Source organism: Saimiri boliviensis, chromosome 12 (genome assembly GCF_048565385.1).
Source record: "Saimiri boliviensis isolate mSaiBol1 chromosome 12, mSaiBol1.pri, whole genome shotgun sequence".
Lineage (NCBI taxonomy): Eukaryota > Metazoa > Chordata > Mammalia > Primates > Cebidae > Saimiri > Saimiri boliviensis.
Genome location: NC_133460.1, coordinates 2,610,214 through 2,627,172, shown reverse-complemented (window position 1 = coordinate 2,627,172; position 16,959 = coordinate 2,610,214). Strand labels below are relative to the sequence as shown.

At 47.7% G+C, this 16,959-nt stretch overlaps 1 protein-coding gene across 1 annotated transcript in view; it reads right to left on the bottom strand.

Annotated features, from left to right (window-relative positions):
* Positions 1 to 9,058, bottom strand: part of HAPSTR1 (HUWE1 associated protein modifying stress responses) — a 31,595-nt gene extending 22,537 nt beyond the window's left edge. Inside the window, exons 1-2 of the mRNA XM_039478039.2 lie at positions 8,391 to 9,058; positions 7,656 to 7,736 (exon numbers count right to left, since the gene is read on the bottom strand). Coding sequence (XP_039333973.2) covers positions 7,656 to 7,736; positions 8,391 to 8,616 — 307 coding nt within the window. The 5' untranslated portion in view covers positions 8,617 to 9,058. The remainder of the gene's footprint in view (positions 1 to 7,655; positions 7,737 to 8,390) is intronic.
* Between the last annotated feature and the right edge of the window lie 7,901 nt (positions 9,059 to 16,959).

The window sequence follows — 16,959 nt, the reverse complement described above, 5'->3', positions numbered from 1 at the left end:
ACAACACATTCATTTCCTTATTCAAAAAAGGAACTGGGGTGGGTGGGGTGGCTTACACATAATCTGAGCACTTTGGGAGGTCAAGGTGGGCAGATCACTTGAGGCCAGGAGTTTGAGATCAGCCTGACCAACACGGTGAAACCCTGTCTCTACTCAAAATACAAAAATTAGCCAGGCATGGTGGCAGGCACCTGTAATCCCAACTACTCAGGAGACTGAGGCAAGAGAATTGCTTGAGTCTGGGAGGCAGAGGTTGCAGTGAGCCAAGATGGTGCCACAGCATTCCAGCCTGGGTAACAGAGCAAGACCCCATCTCAAAAAAAAAAAAAAGAAAGAAAAAGAAAAACTGATTCATATACGAGTCATAGATTTCCTGTATTTCATATTTTTTTAAAAAATGCTTTTATATAAACATGTAAAATTGAATCCAAGAGATTTTAGAAGACAAATTATCCTACCACAATGGGCTGGGGTTGGGGCAGAGGGCAAAGCATTATATTGATTCTGAAGACCAAATGCAGAACTTTCTTACACGACTGCACAAAATTAATCAGATTACACTACTTATAGCTTTCTGATACACACAAAACTTCATGTGAATTAGAGCAGGCATCCCAAGTTTATAACAAAGACTGAAGTTAAAACGGCCTTATGTCCAAAGTTCAGTAACTGAGTTCCTTCTATGACCTATCTCTTCCTCAAATGAGAAGCTATCACTCAATCATAGACAATCTACAAACCATAACAACACAATGCTACATCAAAGCAACACTTCTAAAGAAATACTATTGCCTACACAACATTTAAACTTAAGAATTAAATTTGTACTAGTTAGGCCAGATGTGGTGGCTCACACCTGTAATCCCAACACTCTGGGAGGCAAAGGCAGGAGAATCATGAGGTCAGAGTTCGAGCCTAGTCTGGCCAACATGGTGAAACACCATCTCTACTAAAAATACAAAAAATTAGCTGGGCACAGCAGTGGGCGCCTGTAATCCCAGCTACTCAGGAGGCTGAAGCAAGAGAATCACTTGAACCCAGGAGGTATAGGTTACAGCGAGCAGAGAACATGCCACTGTACCCCAGCCGGGGTGACAGAGACTCCATCTCAAAAATAAAGAAAGAAAAAATAAATTCGCACTAGTCAGTCCACCATAGAGAAAAATATTTTACTATTTTTTGTAGGAAGGGTAGAGGCAGGTCTCACTGTTTCCCAGGCCAATCTCACACTCCTAGCCTCAAGAGATCCTCTTGCCTCAGCCTCCCAACTGCTGGGACTACAGGTGTGAGCCGCAGCACTCCAACCAGTAAAGAAAACTTAACGTTTCTTTTTTTTTTTTTGAGTCGGAGTTTCGCTCTTGTTACCCAGGCTGGAGTGCAATGGCACGATCTCGGCTCACCGCAACCTCCGCCTCCTGAGTTCAAGCAATTCTCTTGCCTCAGCCTCCTGAGTAGCTGGGATTACAGGCATGTGCCACCATGCCCAGCTAATTTTTTGTATTTTTAGTAGAGACGGGGTTTCACCATGTTGACCAGGATGGTCTCGATCTCTCGACCTCGTGATCCACCCGCCTCGGCCTCCCAAAGTGCTGGGATTACAGGCTTGAGTCACCACGCCTGGCGAAAACTTAACGTTTCTTTAGGAATGTAACAATCTAAGTCACAGCCAAAATAAAACTGTTTCCAATGGTATTCATCAAGGAAGTAGTATCCAAAAATAAGTATATTCTAGCTGCTTATATGTTTGCTTAATCTTCACCTACCACACAAAACTAAGGACAGGCACCAGGGGGAGATTCTTAATCTCCACAGTTTGTTGCCTGCCTGGCATCCAATCCTTGTCCTTCCCTTCCTAAAAGCACTCCAAGTTTCTGTTTGAAGAGCCTATCATGTTCTGAGAGAAGCTCCCTGCACATTTGCTCAAGGGGTGGAAATAAAGGTTTAGCCGTCAATTCATCTGCATAACCCCATATACCCGTATGACTGGTTGTGAGTAAGCAAGTGATCCCATTATGGCCAAGAGATGACAGAAGTCATTTTTAGAGTGGCCCTAGGATGTGAGCCACAAGCCATTCGCCAACCTAATGAAGCCAGTCTGAAGACAAGAGTGACTACACAGAGGGGAGAGCAGAGCAGGGGAGAGCCTGGGCCACGCGATGAAATCAATCCTACTGTGGCCTTTTAAGTCAGAGGGGGCCAATGCATGTCTATACAGCTAAAGCCAGCCTGACTTCTGTTTTCTGATACTTGCAACCAACTTATCCTTTCACAGAAAAATTATGCACAGGTCGGGTGCAGTGGCTCTCACCTGTAATCCCAGCACTTTGAGAGGCTGAGGCAGGTAGATCGCCTGAGCTCAGGAGTTTGAGACCAGCCCCAGCAACATAACAAAACCTCATCTCTACCAAAAATACAGAAGATTAGCTGGGCGTGGTGGCATGCCAGCTACTTGGGTGGCTGAGGTGAAAGGATCACTTGAGCCTGGAAAGTAGAGGTTGCAGTGAGCAGAGACTGCAGCACTGCACTCCTACCTGGGTGACAGAATGAGACCCTATCTCAAAAAAAAAAAGGAAAAAAATCAGAGCGACACACAAAAAAAGCAGTTTTCTATAAAAAAATCTATAATCTACAAACAATATCATGAATAACTGACGCTACTCCTGACAAAGCTAAAATTTTTTTTTTAAATTAAAAAAAAAATTTAAGACATAGGATCTCACTATACTGCCCCAAGCAATCCTCCTTCCTTAGCCTGCCAAAGTGCTGGGATTACAGATGGGAAAAGTTAAATAGAATTTAATACTTAGGGTCTCTCACTGTAATCCATACTAAGGTATTTTGAACAAAGTCTCAAATTCAGTAATAATTTTTTACAGCAAAGTGAGTCACAAGCCAGCTCCATCAGTCTCCAGGTAGAATATGATTTCCAGCCATTTGTTAATAAGTCACCTGACATTTGGTCCTCACATTTACACTTATGCTCAGTTCTCCTTTAGCTTACTGAAGTAAGACATATAAAGAGGGCTTGGCATCAAGATGTATCACAAAAAGGAGAACTTAAAGGGCATCAGACTATTTTTTCCATACTCCATTTAGGGAAAGAAGATGAAGGAAAGTACACACAAGAGTTTATTCCAACACAAGAAAAAAAAAAAAATGAAGACAGAAAAGAAAAATAAACTATTATTACTTTACTTCATTTTATGCACTGCCCATGGTGCCAAAAATCCAAAAAATAGTTTAAACTTGACCACCAACACAATGAATGCCACGGCACTCACTATGCCAGGCACAAAGCTAACAGCCTGTGCTATAGTCTGTGGTAGTTATCTCTATTTACAGTTAATTCAAACAAGGAACACGATGGTGAAATAAACACCTGGCTTACTGTAGGTCTCCAGGACCATAAAAAAAAGAAGTGGCCAGGTGCGGTGGCTCACGGAGGCTGAGGCGGCTCACAGAGGCTGAGGCGGGTGGATCACGAGGTCAAGAGATGGAGACCATCCTGGTCAACAAGCTGAAACCCCGTCTCTACTAAAAATATAAAAATTAGCTGGGCATGGTGGCGCGCGCCTGTAGTCCCAGCTACTCGGGAGGCTGAGGCAGGAGAATTGCTTGAACCTAGGAGGCGGAGGTTGTGGTGAGCTGAGATCGTGCCATTGCACTTCAGTCTGGGTAACAACAGCGAAACTCCGTCTCAAAAAAAAAAAAGAGAAAAAAAAAAAAAAGTAACAGAGCCAAGATCTGAACTCTGGCAATGTGGCAGTAGACTTCAACTCACAATGACACTAGCCCTCTGCAAGCACTGCTAGAGTACAGACCATGCTCAGGGAAATGCCGTTCAAGAAGATAACCAGAATCAACGTTTAGCAATATATCCAGGACTGCATGCAACTAATGCTCACATACAGTTTCAAAATGCAGAGGCAAAGAAAACAAGCATCAAAGAAGAAAAAGCTGAAGAACAATTAGAGAAGTGGCTCTATGGGCACAATCAAGCATGGGCTCACACAGGCTCCTGGAAAGTGGGATCTCCGATGTAGGGAGCAAACACAGGCAGGCTTGGCCAAGACTTCCGAGGTAAACATCAACCCTAGCTAAATTAGAAGAATTTTTTTTTACTCCCTTCTGTAGTTGTGAGTATCAAAAAATACTCTGATCTAAGGATACTACTGAATATTGAAGAAACACCATCCTCTTTGCATTTATCAAATCAAAAAGCAGCAATCAGGATTTTGGCTTCCTTCCTTTTTCCGAAAGGGGAAGAAAAGTCTTACCCCTATTACCTATAGTACAAGGAATCATGCACTCCATTTTATTGAATTCTATCCTTGCTGAAAGGACAAATTCAACTTACATTTACATTGTCTTCCAAATCCTTCTAGCCACATTCCAACCAAACCAATTAACTGAATGCTCAACTTTTCAAATGCCCACTGACAACAAAAAGGGACCCTCTGCTGGGTTTTAATCTCAGTCCCGACCTTGTCAATACTGACCTTCCTAATGAAGGTCAGGATTGAGATAAACACCTAATGAACTTCTTGGTAGTTACTAAGAAGCTAGTAGGGCCGGGCGCGGTGGCTCAAGCCTGTAATCCCAGCACTTTGGGAGGCCGAGGCGGGTGGATCACGAGGTCAAGAGATTTGAGACCATCCTGGTCAACATGGTGAAACCCCGTCTCTACTAAAAAGACAAAAATTAGCTGGGCATGTTGGCGCATGCCTGTAACCCCAGCTACTCAGGAGGCTGAGGCAGGAGAATTGCCTGAACCCAGGAGGCGGAGGTTGCGGTGAGCCGAGATCGCGCCATTGCACTCCAGCCTGGGTAACAAGAGAGAAACTCCGTCTCAAAAAAAAAAAAAAAAAGAAGCTAGTAGGAGTGCCAAACTCCCCAAGCTGCAAAATAAGCCACTTTTACCTTGCAAGATTAAGTGTTTAATTAGACAAAAAGCAGGAATGCTGCCTGCTACCCACTTAGAAGTATCTGCCAAATTTCCCCCCTTAAATTTATATTGAAATATTTAATCAGAACTATTCTCATTTAAATTTAGTACTACTTACTGCTGACTGCACTTGTGACACTACCTTGCTAATTTTATTGGTTCTATTTAAGGTAACCAATTATTCCTACAGCTGTATTGTCTGTTCTCTAAAGACCACACCCTGAAAAGGAGTAAAAGTGTGAGGCTATCCAGAGTATTATCCACACACTCCTTGAATCAAATAAAATGATACTACACTATTGAATTCCACAAGACACAACTTTCCATTTCTTTTAGGCAAGAAGGGATGTGTTTTCATAGTACAGAAACAAGGTACAAAATAAAACTCAGACTAACAATCTAGCATTTACAATAATCCAAGAATCATGTGACATTTAAAATAAAATTAATGTTCCTCAAATTTTCCGAGCAGGAAAACTAGAAACTGTAACCATTTTTAAATAAAGTAATCAAATTAAGGATTATTTCAGGGTTCAACTGCTGAACCCACCTTCTTACAAGAAAAGTTAGCACTGAAGAAACTGCTAGTGGGCCGGGTGCGGTGGTTCAGGCCTGTAATCCCAGCACTTTGGGAGGCTGGGGCAGGTGGATCACTAGGTCAAGAGATGAGACTATCCTGACCAATGTGGTGAAACCCCAGCTAGCTTCGTCCTAAAGGGACACATTCTACAAGCACACAACAGCACCAAAGCCAGAGGACGCTCACATTCGTACGTGGCTGAGGCTAAAAGCCTGGAATATAAAAACACTAAAAATGTGTTGCCTTCCCCTTCAAGCAAAAAGCAATACTAACAAGAGCAAAACAATAAACAATGGTATCCCCACATCACAGTAATATTCACCAATCAAAAGGCACTAACTACGCACATCTGCAATGCGAACTCCATGGGTAAATTTTATCATAGTAACTGGAAGAAGCCAGACACAAAAGGCAACAAGGGCTAGATGGTTCTATTTAGGAAATAATGGAGAAAAAAAAACAATAATCCAATCAGTGACTTTCAGGGCTGGAGTGGAGGTGATAGATTTATTCTACTTGTTAGTTTTAAAAAAAATCAAAGTATACATCCTAAAAGTGATTCTACTGTATGTAAACTACACTCCAAGAAACCTTGTATTTTTAATTACTTCAAAATTCCCTTTTCAGACAAAACTAAGAGCCATTCCAAAGAGAATGTTCAATACCGTCAAGCACTGACGGATGCGGAAATAGTTTACTCAGTCACAATTTAAGAAACAGCTATAGAAAAATCAAACTTAACCACTGGGGCACTATTTAACCATGTTGCCCTTTTTTCAGTACGGCTGGACTAGTACTTTAATAGTTCCTCATTCCCTAAAGTTAGCGTTCCTTTTCACCACTTTGTTACCAGTTCTCAAATTACTGTCCCAAAAAACTGTAGTCTCCTCAAAAAAATCTCACCGTAAAAGCTATTTTTCTTACAGAATGCTGTGGCCATTTGCACATTCTTATGCAAAAACAGTAACTTGAGAGTTAAGAAGCAACTTCATAGCCTGTTCCAACCTGTATTGATAGTTTTAAATGCACAGAAGTCCATTACTGTTCTGAGCAGCTCTTAAAAAGTAGCCTGTTCCAACCTACATTGGTATTTTTAAAATGCACAAAATTCCATTACTGTTCTGAGCAGCTCTTAAAAAGTCTGAAAGTATTTTAATTTAATTACATTTTTCTTAAGATTAACAGTCAAATCCTTTTTCTTTAAAAACCTTGCCATTACTTGGGGATCACCTGAGGTCGGGAGTTCAAGACCAGCCTGACCAACATGGTGAAACCCCGTCTTTAAGAAAACAAACAAACAAACAAAAAAACCTTGCCAAAAAAAAAAAAAAATCAACCCCAAATTTCCCAATCTTTAATCAGTAAGGCACAAAATGTAAACCCACCGTTACCAAGAGAGCAGAAAGGACAAGAACGTTTACTAACACATCTTCATGTCATCATAAAGGGGGGAATTAACTCCAGAAAGGCACCCTCATAAGACACAAACCTATGGACTAAAAACTCATCAGAGCTCCTGCTGGCAACTTATAAGCAGATACAGGATCGTTTTGACAGACAACACTTGATGGAATTGCGAGACAAGCACTCATGCACGTCCAATCAGCAAGCTTTCAAGCACTTCAACGCTATCAGACTGCCACACTCTCAAAGGCCTAACTCCAGAATCTTCTCTATAAAGTTCGCCCCATCTCCCACTGTGGTCCAAAAGACGTCAACTCTCTTCTTCCCTCAGTCTTTTCCAGAGGGAAGCAAGGCTTCAAGCTCAAGGCCTCTCAACCTGGGCACTACTGACTTTAGGGGCAGGATAATTCTTCGCTGAGAGGCGGCAGGGGGGCTTGGGCAGTGCAGGGCCTTCAGCAGCCACTATACGCTGGGTGCCAACAGCAGCCCCCTCTCGGAGAAGACAACCGAAAGTGTCCCCAGGCGTCGCCATCTGTGGGGAGGGGGGCGGAGGGAGGTGTCAGAATCGCCTCCGGATCTAACTAGAGCACCGCCGGGATTCTCAAGTTGCAGGTACTCCAGATGGGCAGCTGGGCTGGGGCGCAGAAGGCACACTCGGAACGCGGGGCAGACGCCCTGGCGCAGGCGGCCCTGCCCGAAGCGGCAATGCAGCAAGGTTCTCCTTACCTTTGTAGAGGTTGGTGACGGCGGTGGCTGCGTTTTGGAAGGGGACCCACAGAGAAAGTCCTGGCTGCTGACACACTCGGTCTGAAAAGCAAACCCAAAAAACAAAACAAAGAAAAGAAAAAAACACACACATAGAGAAAAAAACAGAAGAAGAACGTTATTTGGGCGTCAATCACTCCGAAACGGCCATATTAGGTTTCGCCATTTTGTTCAAGGGTTTCGGGATCCCAGACCCAGTGGAAAAACGGGGAGCAGGGGGAGGGGGTCGAGGCGGAGGGAACGGGAAGCCGCGGGCCTCGGCGGCGCAGACCCGGGCGGCCGGCGGCGCAGGGGGGCGCCCCCGCGGAGTCCCCGCCCCGAGGCCGGCTCGGGGCACAAGGAGGCCGCCCCGCCACCTCCCTTCGCCATTTTGTGACCGGGGCCCCTTCCCTCCCCGCCACGGGCCGAGGGGGGCGCCGGACGGCCGGACCCGGAGAGCCGGGTCCCCGGACGGCGCCGAAGCGGGACTCCCCGCCACGCCGGCCCCGGCCCGCCCCGGCCGCCGCCCGCCCCCCGCCCCCGGGCCTCCGTCCCGCGGCGCCAGCTTCCGGGGAGGGGGAGAGCGGGCCGCGGCGCCCCCGGCCGGAACCCCCGAGGCCGCCGCCGTCGCCGCCCCCCGAGGCCGCCGCCGAGCCCACAAGGCCGGGCCCGGGCGGGGGCGGCCAGGCGGCGCCAAGATGGCGGCGGCGGCCTCACCTTTGTAGAGCTGAGCGACGGCGGTGGCCGAGTTCTGGAAGAGGTGCCACAGCTTCTGCTGCTTGTGCTCGGGCTGCGCGGCGGCCGCCGCCTCCTCCTGCAGCTCGGGGGGCAGCTGCTCGTCCTGCTCGGCCTCGGCCAGGCACTGCCGCTCCCACTTGGAGAACCAGTGCTCGGGCCCGTGCTCCTGGATCTCCGCCTCGCCCTCCTCCTTCCGCTCCTCCATCCTCCGCGGCCTCCCGCGGCCTCGCCGCCGCCGCCGCCGCGTCCTCCTCAGGCGGGGCCCCCGCGGGAGCGTCGTCGTCGAACGGCCCAGCGACAGGGCCCGGCGGCCGACGGCGCCTTCTCCTCGCAGCGACCCAGGCCTCCTGCACCCCGACGGCCGGCGAGCCCCGCCCCGCTGCCCCGCGCAACCAGGGACGACCCCCGCCCCAGGCCTTCCCACCCCCGGGCCCGACCGAAGGTCGCCCCGGACCAGATGACCGCTGCCGCCCCTCGCCTCGCCCTCCGGAGCCGCTCTAACGCCCCCCCATGGCGCAGCGGCCGCCCCACTGCCGCCGCGGCTGCCCGCCGAGCCCTGCGCGCAGCCCAGCCTGCGCCGCCGAGCCCACCCCAAAGACTGAGCAACGTCGTCGTCGCCGCCGCCGCCAACGACGCCTCTGCGGCTGCTGGTCCCAGCCCTCCCCCGCCCACATGCTGACTTGAGAAGCGCCGCCCACTGGGCCAGAGCTCCCCAGCCTGGTTGGGGCGCGGCTGTTCCAAGGGCCCCTATTGGTCGGATGCGACTGGTTCCGCGTGCCGGCTTCTGAAAACAGCGTCGTGATTGGTTGGTTTCTCGTACTGTCTGCCTGAAGTAACCAATGGGCTGGGAGGAGGGCGTAAATGTCAGGAAGGATGAAGAGAGAGGGGGAAGAGCTAGCAGTGGTGGCATGCGAGCCAAATTGGGGGCGGGGGAGGGCGGGTTGTGGAATAGAAAGCATGCGCATGCGCACTTGCTGTCTGCCCCCCCCGCTCCGGGGAGAGTGAGGGTCACGTGACGAGACCCAGCGACCGCACCCCACGGGAGCTTTTCCGGCGTTTCCAGGCCCCGGGGGATTGCAAAATCAATTGCGGCATCTGTGCCGTGGACTCGGGGAGGTGTGGTGGGTGGCTGCGCGCTTACTCCAGCACCTGGGGCTCCCAGAGGGAGGAGGGAAGTAGAGAAAGTGAATGAAACGCCCAACTCGAGTCCAAGTTTGTAAAGAGCTTTTCTATTCTTTCATTTGAGACCCCCTCCTCTTTTTTTTGAGACGGGGATCTCGCTGCGTTGCCCAGGCTGGTCTGGACTTCTGGCCTCAAGCGGTCCTCCCACCTCGGCCTCCCAATGCGCTGGGATTTAGAGGCTTGAGCCATCGCGGCCGGCCCAGAGTCCCATTTCTTAGACGGGCAAATCGAGTGTCAAAGCCAAAGAAAAGCTTACGAATTGGGAAGTCGGCTCCGCGGTCCCTGCGCCCTGACGCCCCCCAGGACATCGCGCTTTCTGGGCGGACACGACCTCGACGACCACCTTGCAGCCCGCAGAGCCGAGGATAACCCGACGGGCGAGGCTGCAGAGCGCTCGCACGCATCTTCGCCTTCGCGCGCGCGGCGGCCCCGCACCTGTCCGGAAAGGCAGAGTCCTGGGCTGCGTGCGCGCCCGGCGTCACGCGCCGGCCCCTGCCTCCCCCTGCCGGGACCCGCGTGGCGGCGACTCCGCCGCAGGCCGCGATCTCCGGGCGCCCCTGCGGCTGCGCACCCCCCTCCCCTGCCGGAGCTTCCCCGGGATCCGGCGCCCGGGAGAAGGCAGCCACTCAGGCAGGTAGTGACCGCACAGGGGCAAAACCCACCATCCCGACCTACAGGCCCACGGCTGGCACCAGCCGGCCTGGACCCGCGGAGGGGCCGGCTAGGGGCGGCGGCGTCCTCGGCCTGCGAGTGCGCCTGTGCAGAGCAACGCGGCTTCACAGGAAAATCGGCCCCCGTCACCGTGGCCTGCGAACCCCTGTAGGGTCTGGCTCTGGCGCCTCGCGCACAAAACCCTACTTGGCTCATGCCCTGCCCCGCAACCCGTGACACACACACCCCTACTTGGCTCATGCCCTGCCCCCAACCCATCTCTCTCTCTCTCTCTCACACACACACACACACACACACACACACACACACCCCTCCTTGGCTTACACACCCACACACACAGGCTTGCCTTATTTCTCTGGGACAGCAGGCTCTTTACACACACACACACACCCAACCCATCTCACACACACACACACAAAACCCTACTTGGCTTACACACACACACACACACAGGCTTGTCTTATTTCTCTGGGACAGCAGGCTCTTTACACACACACACACACACACACACACGCCCCCAACCCATCTCTCTCTCTCTCTCTCTCTCTCTCTCACACACACACACACACACACACACACACACCCCTCCTTGGCTTACACACCCACACACACAGGCTTGCCTTATTTCTCTGGGACAGCAGGCTCTTTACACACACACACACACCCAACCCATCTCACACACACACACACAAAACCCTACTTGGCTTACACACACACACACACACACAGGCTTGTCTTATTTCTCTGGGACAGCAGGCTCTTTACACACACACACACACACACGCCCCCAACCCATCTCTCTCACACAGACACACACCCACAACCCTACTTGGCTTACACACACACACACACACGCTTGCCTTATTTCTCTGGGACAGCAGGCTCTTTACACACACACACACACACGCCCCCAACCCATCTCTCTCTCACACAGACACACACCCACAACCCTACTTGGCTTACACACACACACACACACACACGCTTGCCTTATTTCTCTGGGAAAACAGGCTCTTCACACACACACACACACACACACAGGCTTGCCTTATTTCTCTGGGACACCAGGCTCTTTCCTGCCCCAATCTGCTCTCTCTGGAAGCTTTGCCTCCTCCTTTCTTCAGCTCCCATTTAGGAAGCCTACTAGGACAAGCCTAAAGTAGCACCCACGACAGTCTTTCCTATTGTCTGGTAATATTTTTTTTCATAGCATCAGTCACTATCTAAAATGCTATATTAGGCAGGCCGGGCGCGGTGGCTAAAAAACATAGTTCCAATTGTAGGGAAGAATATAAAGTGAAGAGCAAACAAAAGTCATTCTAGTCCCTCATTCTACATCCTCCCAATCCTATTCCCAAGAAATAACTTGTAACCTTTCAAAATGGAGTTTTGTGTACGTCATATGTATATGTATGTGTGTACCTATATACATGTATGTAAAAAAAAAGGTGATTTTATGTATACAGTCCTACAAACTTTTTCCCTTAACATAATTTGGATGTCTCCCCATGGGGACCTAAAGGCTTATTATTTTTAATATTGCAAAGAATTTCACTGTATGGATTCACTATAAAGTATTTAACAGGGCCCCTATTAATACAAATTTAAGTTGTGATCAATCTTTGGCTATTATAAACAATGCCGTAATGAACATCTTGTACATACATACTGCAGTGAACAGGCTTGCATGTATATATATGTGTATGCAAACATATATCCTCAGAAATAGTATTTTAGAGTCACAAAGTATATGAATTAAATATTTTATGAGGCTGGGCGTAGTGGCTGACACCTATAATCTCAATAATTTAGGAGACCAAGGCAGGGGGATTGTTTGAACTCAAGAGTTCAAGACTAGCCTGGGCAACGTGGTGAAACCCTGTATCTACAAAAAAATACAAAACTTAGCCAGACATGGTGGTATGCACCTGTAGTTCTAGCTACTCAGTAGGCTGAGGTGGGAGGATCACTTGAGCCCAGAAGGCATAGGTTGCAGTGAGCTGAGATCGTGCCACTGCACTCCAGCCTGAGTGACAGAGTGAGACCCCATCTTGATCAATCAGTCAATAAAACTATCTGCTGAAGTGTAAGACTAATGGCTGTTGATATGTCACCTTCTACATTTCTGCATTCTGCGGTAGCACGTCAGAAGTCCAGGCCTGTACATGCAGGTATGACAAAGGAAAGAACACAACTGGATCATTTTGCTGCCTCCAGGCCCTGTTTCAAAAGCCACACACCGCTTTGGACAGTCCAGCCTGGGTTTCAAGTTTTTAAAAAATTAAGGCTGCTCTCGTTCTCCTTCATGTAATACAGACACTGTTCCAGAAGCTTCTGACCTTTTCTTGTGAGAACATAATATTTCAGCCATAGATACAAAAAGGAATGATACTGAATTGCATAAATGCTGGATCTATAATAAATATTTGTTAGCAAAGACCATCTAAAGAAAAAGGAATGAATATTGAAAAGTATCATCTATCTTGTTCATTTCCATGACCCTGAGCTTTATTTTAACCTCTAAGAGTTTCTTTTTTACTGTTGTTTTGAGACAAAGTATCACTCTGTCGGGCAGGCTGGAGTGCCATGGCAAGATCTCAGCTCACTGCAACCTCCACCTCCTGTGTTCAAGCCATTCGGCCTCAGCCTCCGGAGTAGCTGGGACCAGAGGTGTGCACCACCATACCCAGATAATTTTTGTATTTTCTGTAGAGACAGTTTTTCAATGTTCCCCAGGTTGATCTCCAATTCCTGGGTCAAGCAATTCTCCCACCTCAGCCTCCCAGGTAACTGGGACTACGGGCATATGCTACCATGCCTGGTTAATTCTTGTATTTTTTTTTTCCTATTTATTTATTTATTGAGACAGGGTTTCACCATGGTTTGGATCTCCTGACCTCATCATCCACCCGGGCCTCCCAAAGTGCTGAGGTTACAGGCGTGAGCCACCGGGCCCGGCTATAATTGTTGTACTTTTTTGTAAAGACAGGTTTTTGCAGGGTTGCCCAGGCTGATTTACAAGTCCTGGACTTAAGCAATCCTCCTGCCTCAGCCTCCCGAAGTGCTGGGATTACAGGTGTGAACCACCATGCCCAACCAACCTCGAAGAGTTTCTGAATTCTGAATTGATAGTCTTAGAGCCCTTAAGCTATTATTTGATATCTTATTATGTTCTTATTCATGTGTACCTTGTAATCAGTGCCACTTGGAATGGAAGAATGTCAAATGACAATGCACGATACATATGACCAGCAGTCAGCAAATGAAAGATCTTGTGAATGTGGAGATACTCTCCAATGCCACCTACTCCTCAGTTTAAAGATCAAATCTCTAAGAGATGCTTATGGTGGGGAGAACTTAAAAAAAAAAAAAGATCAAACCTCATAACCCGGATGCTGTGGCTCACGCCTGTAACCCCAGCACTTTGGTAGGCTGCGGCAGGCGGATCACCTGAGGTCAGGAGTTCAAGACCAGTCTGGCCAACATGGTAAAACCCCGTTTCTACTGAAAATACAAACATTAGCCTGGCATGGTGGTGCACACCTGTAATTCCAGCTACTCAGGAGGCTGAGGCAGAACTGATTGAACCCAGGAGCAGAGGTTGCAGTGACCCAAAATCATGCCACTGCACTCTAGCCTGGGCAACAGAATGAGACTCCATCTCATTAAAAATTAAAAATTAAGGCCAGGCGTGGTGGCTGAAGCCTGTAATCCCAGCACTTTGGGAGGCTGAGGTGGGTGAATCACCTGAGGTCAGGAGTTCAAGACCAGCCTGACCAACAAGGTGAAACTCCATCTCTTAAAAAAACAAAAATAAATAAAAATTAAAAAAATTTGGGCGGGGCGCGGTGGCTCAAGCCTGTAATCCCAGCACTTTGGGAGGCCGAGGCGGGTGGATCATGAGGTCGAGAGATCGAGACCATCCTGGTCAACATGGTGAAACCCCGTCTCTACTAAAAATACAAAAAATTAGCTGGGCATGGTGGCGCGTGCCTGTAATCCCAGCTACTCAGGAGGCTGAGGCAGGAGAATTGCCTGAACTCAGGAGGTGGAGGTTGCGGTGAGCCGAGATCGCGCCATTGCACTCCAGCCTGGGTAACAAGAGTGAAACTCTGTCTCAAAAAAAAATAAAAAATAAAAATAAAATAAAAAAATAAATAAATAAATAAATAAATAAATAAAATAAAAAAATTTAAAAATAAAACCTTATGACATTCTGAATCAAATGATCTCTCTGCCCTTAATGATATTAGCCTGACAAACACGAAGAAACCCAGTCTCTACTAAAAATACAAAATTAGCAGGGCATGGTGGCGGGTACCTGTCATCCCAGCTACTTGGGAGGCTGAGGCAGAAGAATTGCTTGAACCCAGGAGGCGGAGGTTGCTATGAGACCAGATTGCACCATTGCACTCCAGCCTGGGCAACAAGAGCGAAACTCCGTCTTAAAAAAAAAAAAAAAAAAAAAAAAATTAAAAATAGGCCAGGCATAGTTACTCAGGCCTGTAATTCTAGCACTTTGGGAGGTTGAGGCAGGATGATCACTTACATTCAGAAGTTTGAGACAAGCCTGGGAAACATAGGGAGACCTAGATACTACACAAAAATAAAAAATTAGCTGAGTGTGGTGGTGCTCACCTCTACTCCCAGCTACTTGAGAGCCTGACGCAGGAGAATAATTTGAGCCCAGGAGTTCAAAGCCAACCTGGACAACATAGCAAGACCCCATCTCAAATAAATAAATAAAAATAAAGATTATAAGAATGAAGGGAACTCGTATCTGCCTACTTTGAAACAGATTCTCTTCACATACATTTATTGATTTGTAATTCAGGTAGCCTACAGTTCACCCATTAAAGTATATGATTCAGTGGTTTTCAGTATATTCACAGAGTTATGCAGCCATCCCAATATCTAATTACAGAACACTCTCATCACCCTTATAAGAAGCCTCTCCTTGTTAGCAGTCACTCCCCATTACCCTCCCTTAAGCCCTTGGCAAGCACTAATTACTTTCTCTCTCTTTGGATTTGCCTATATTGGACATTTAGTATGAATTAGATTATAAAATATTTGGACTTTTGTGTCTGGCTTCTTTCACCTGACATAGTTTTTCCAAGGTTCGTCTTTGTCATAGCATATATCAGTACTTTATTTCTTTTTATGGCCAAAGAGTATTAAAATATCTCATTTTTCATTACATATATACATACACATACACACACCACAATGTGTTTATCCAATCATCAGTGGATGAACGCTTAGATTATTTCCAATTTTTAACTATTATGAATAATGTGGTTATGCTATTCACACACAAGTTTTGTGTGAATATATGTTTCCATCTCTCCTGTCTATACACCTAGAAGCAAAATTGCTGGGTCATAGCGTAACTCTATATTTAACTCATTGAAAAACTGCCAAACTGTTATGCAAAATAGCTGTACTATTTTACATTTCCACTAGCAGTGCACAGGGGTTCCAATTTCTCCACATCCTTGAGTCTAGCTCTGTGGCCCAGGCTGGAGTGCTGTGGTATTATCTCGGCTCACCGCAACCTCCACCTCCCAGATCCAAGCAATTATCCTGCCTCAGCCTCCCAAGTAGATGAGATTATAGGATCACAGCACCATGCTAGGCTAATTTTTGTATTTATTTAGTAGAGACAGGGTTTCACCATGTTGGACAGGCTGGTGTGAACTCAGGACCTTGAGATCTGCCTTCCTCTGCCTCACAAAGTGCTGGCATTACAGGCATGAGCCACCATGCCTGGCTTCTTTTTTTTTCTTTTTTTGAGACAAGGTCTTGCTGTATTTCGAAGGCTGGAGTGCAGTGGCTATTCACAGGAGCAATCCCACTATTGATCAGCATGGGCTTTTTGACCCGCTTTGTTTCTGACCTGGCACCCCCATCTTTAGGCACAGGCCATCCTCCTGCCTCAGCCTCCTGAGTAAGTGGGACCACAGACACACACCACCACAGCCAGCGCCTGTCCTTTTTATTATAGCTATCCCAGTGCGTGTGATGTAGTATCTCACTGTGGTTTTAATTTGCAATTCCCTGTTGACTAATCATGCTGAGCATTTCTTCATATAATTATTGGCAATTTATTTATCTTCTTTGAAAAACTGTCTATTCAGGCCAGGTGTGGTGGCTCAGACCTGTAATCCCAGCAATTTGGGAGGCCAAGGTGAGAGGATCACTTGAGGTCAGGAGGTTGAGACCAGCCTGGCCAACATGTTGAAACTCCATCTCTACTAAAACTACAAAAAATAGCCAGGGGGTATAGCATGTGCCTGTAAACCCAGCTACTCAGGAGGTTGAGGCAGGAGAATCACTTGAACCTGGGATGTGGAGGGTGCAGTGAGTGGAGATTCTGCCACTGCATTCTAACCTGGGACACAGAGCAAGACTCTGTCTCAGAAAAAAAGGCCGCAGACGTGGTGGCTCATTCCTGTAATCCAAGCACTTTGGAGGTCAAGGTGGGTGGATCACCTGAGGTCAGGAGTTCAAGACCAGCCTGACCGACATGGTGAAAGCCTGTCTTAAAAAAATAATAAATAAAGGCCGGGCGTGGTGGCTCATGCCTGTAATCCTAGCACTTTGGGAGGCCAAGGTGGGTGGATCACCTGAGGTTAGGAGTTCAAGACCAGCCTGGCCATCATGGTGAAACCTCATCTTAAAATAAATAAAT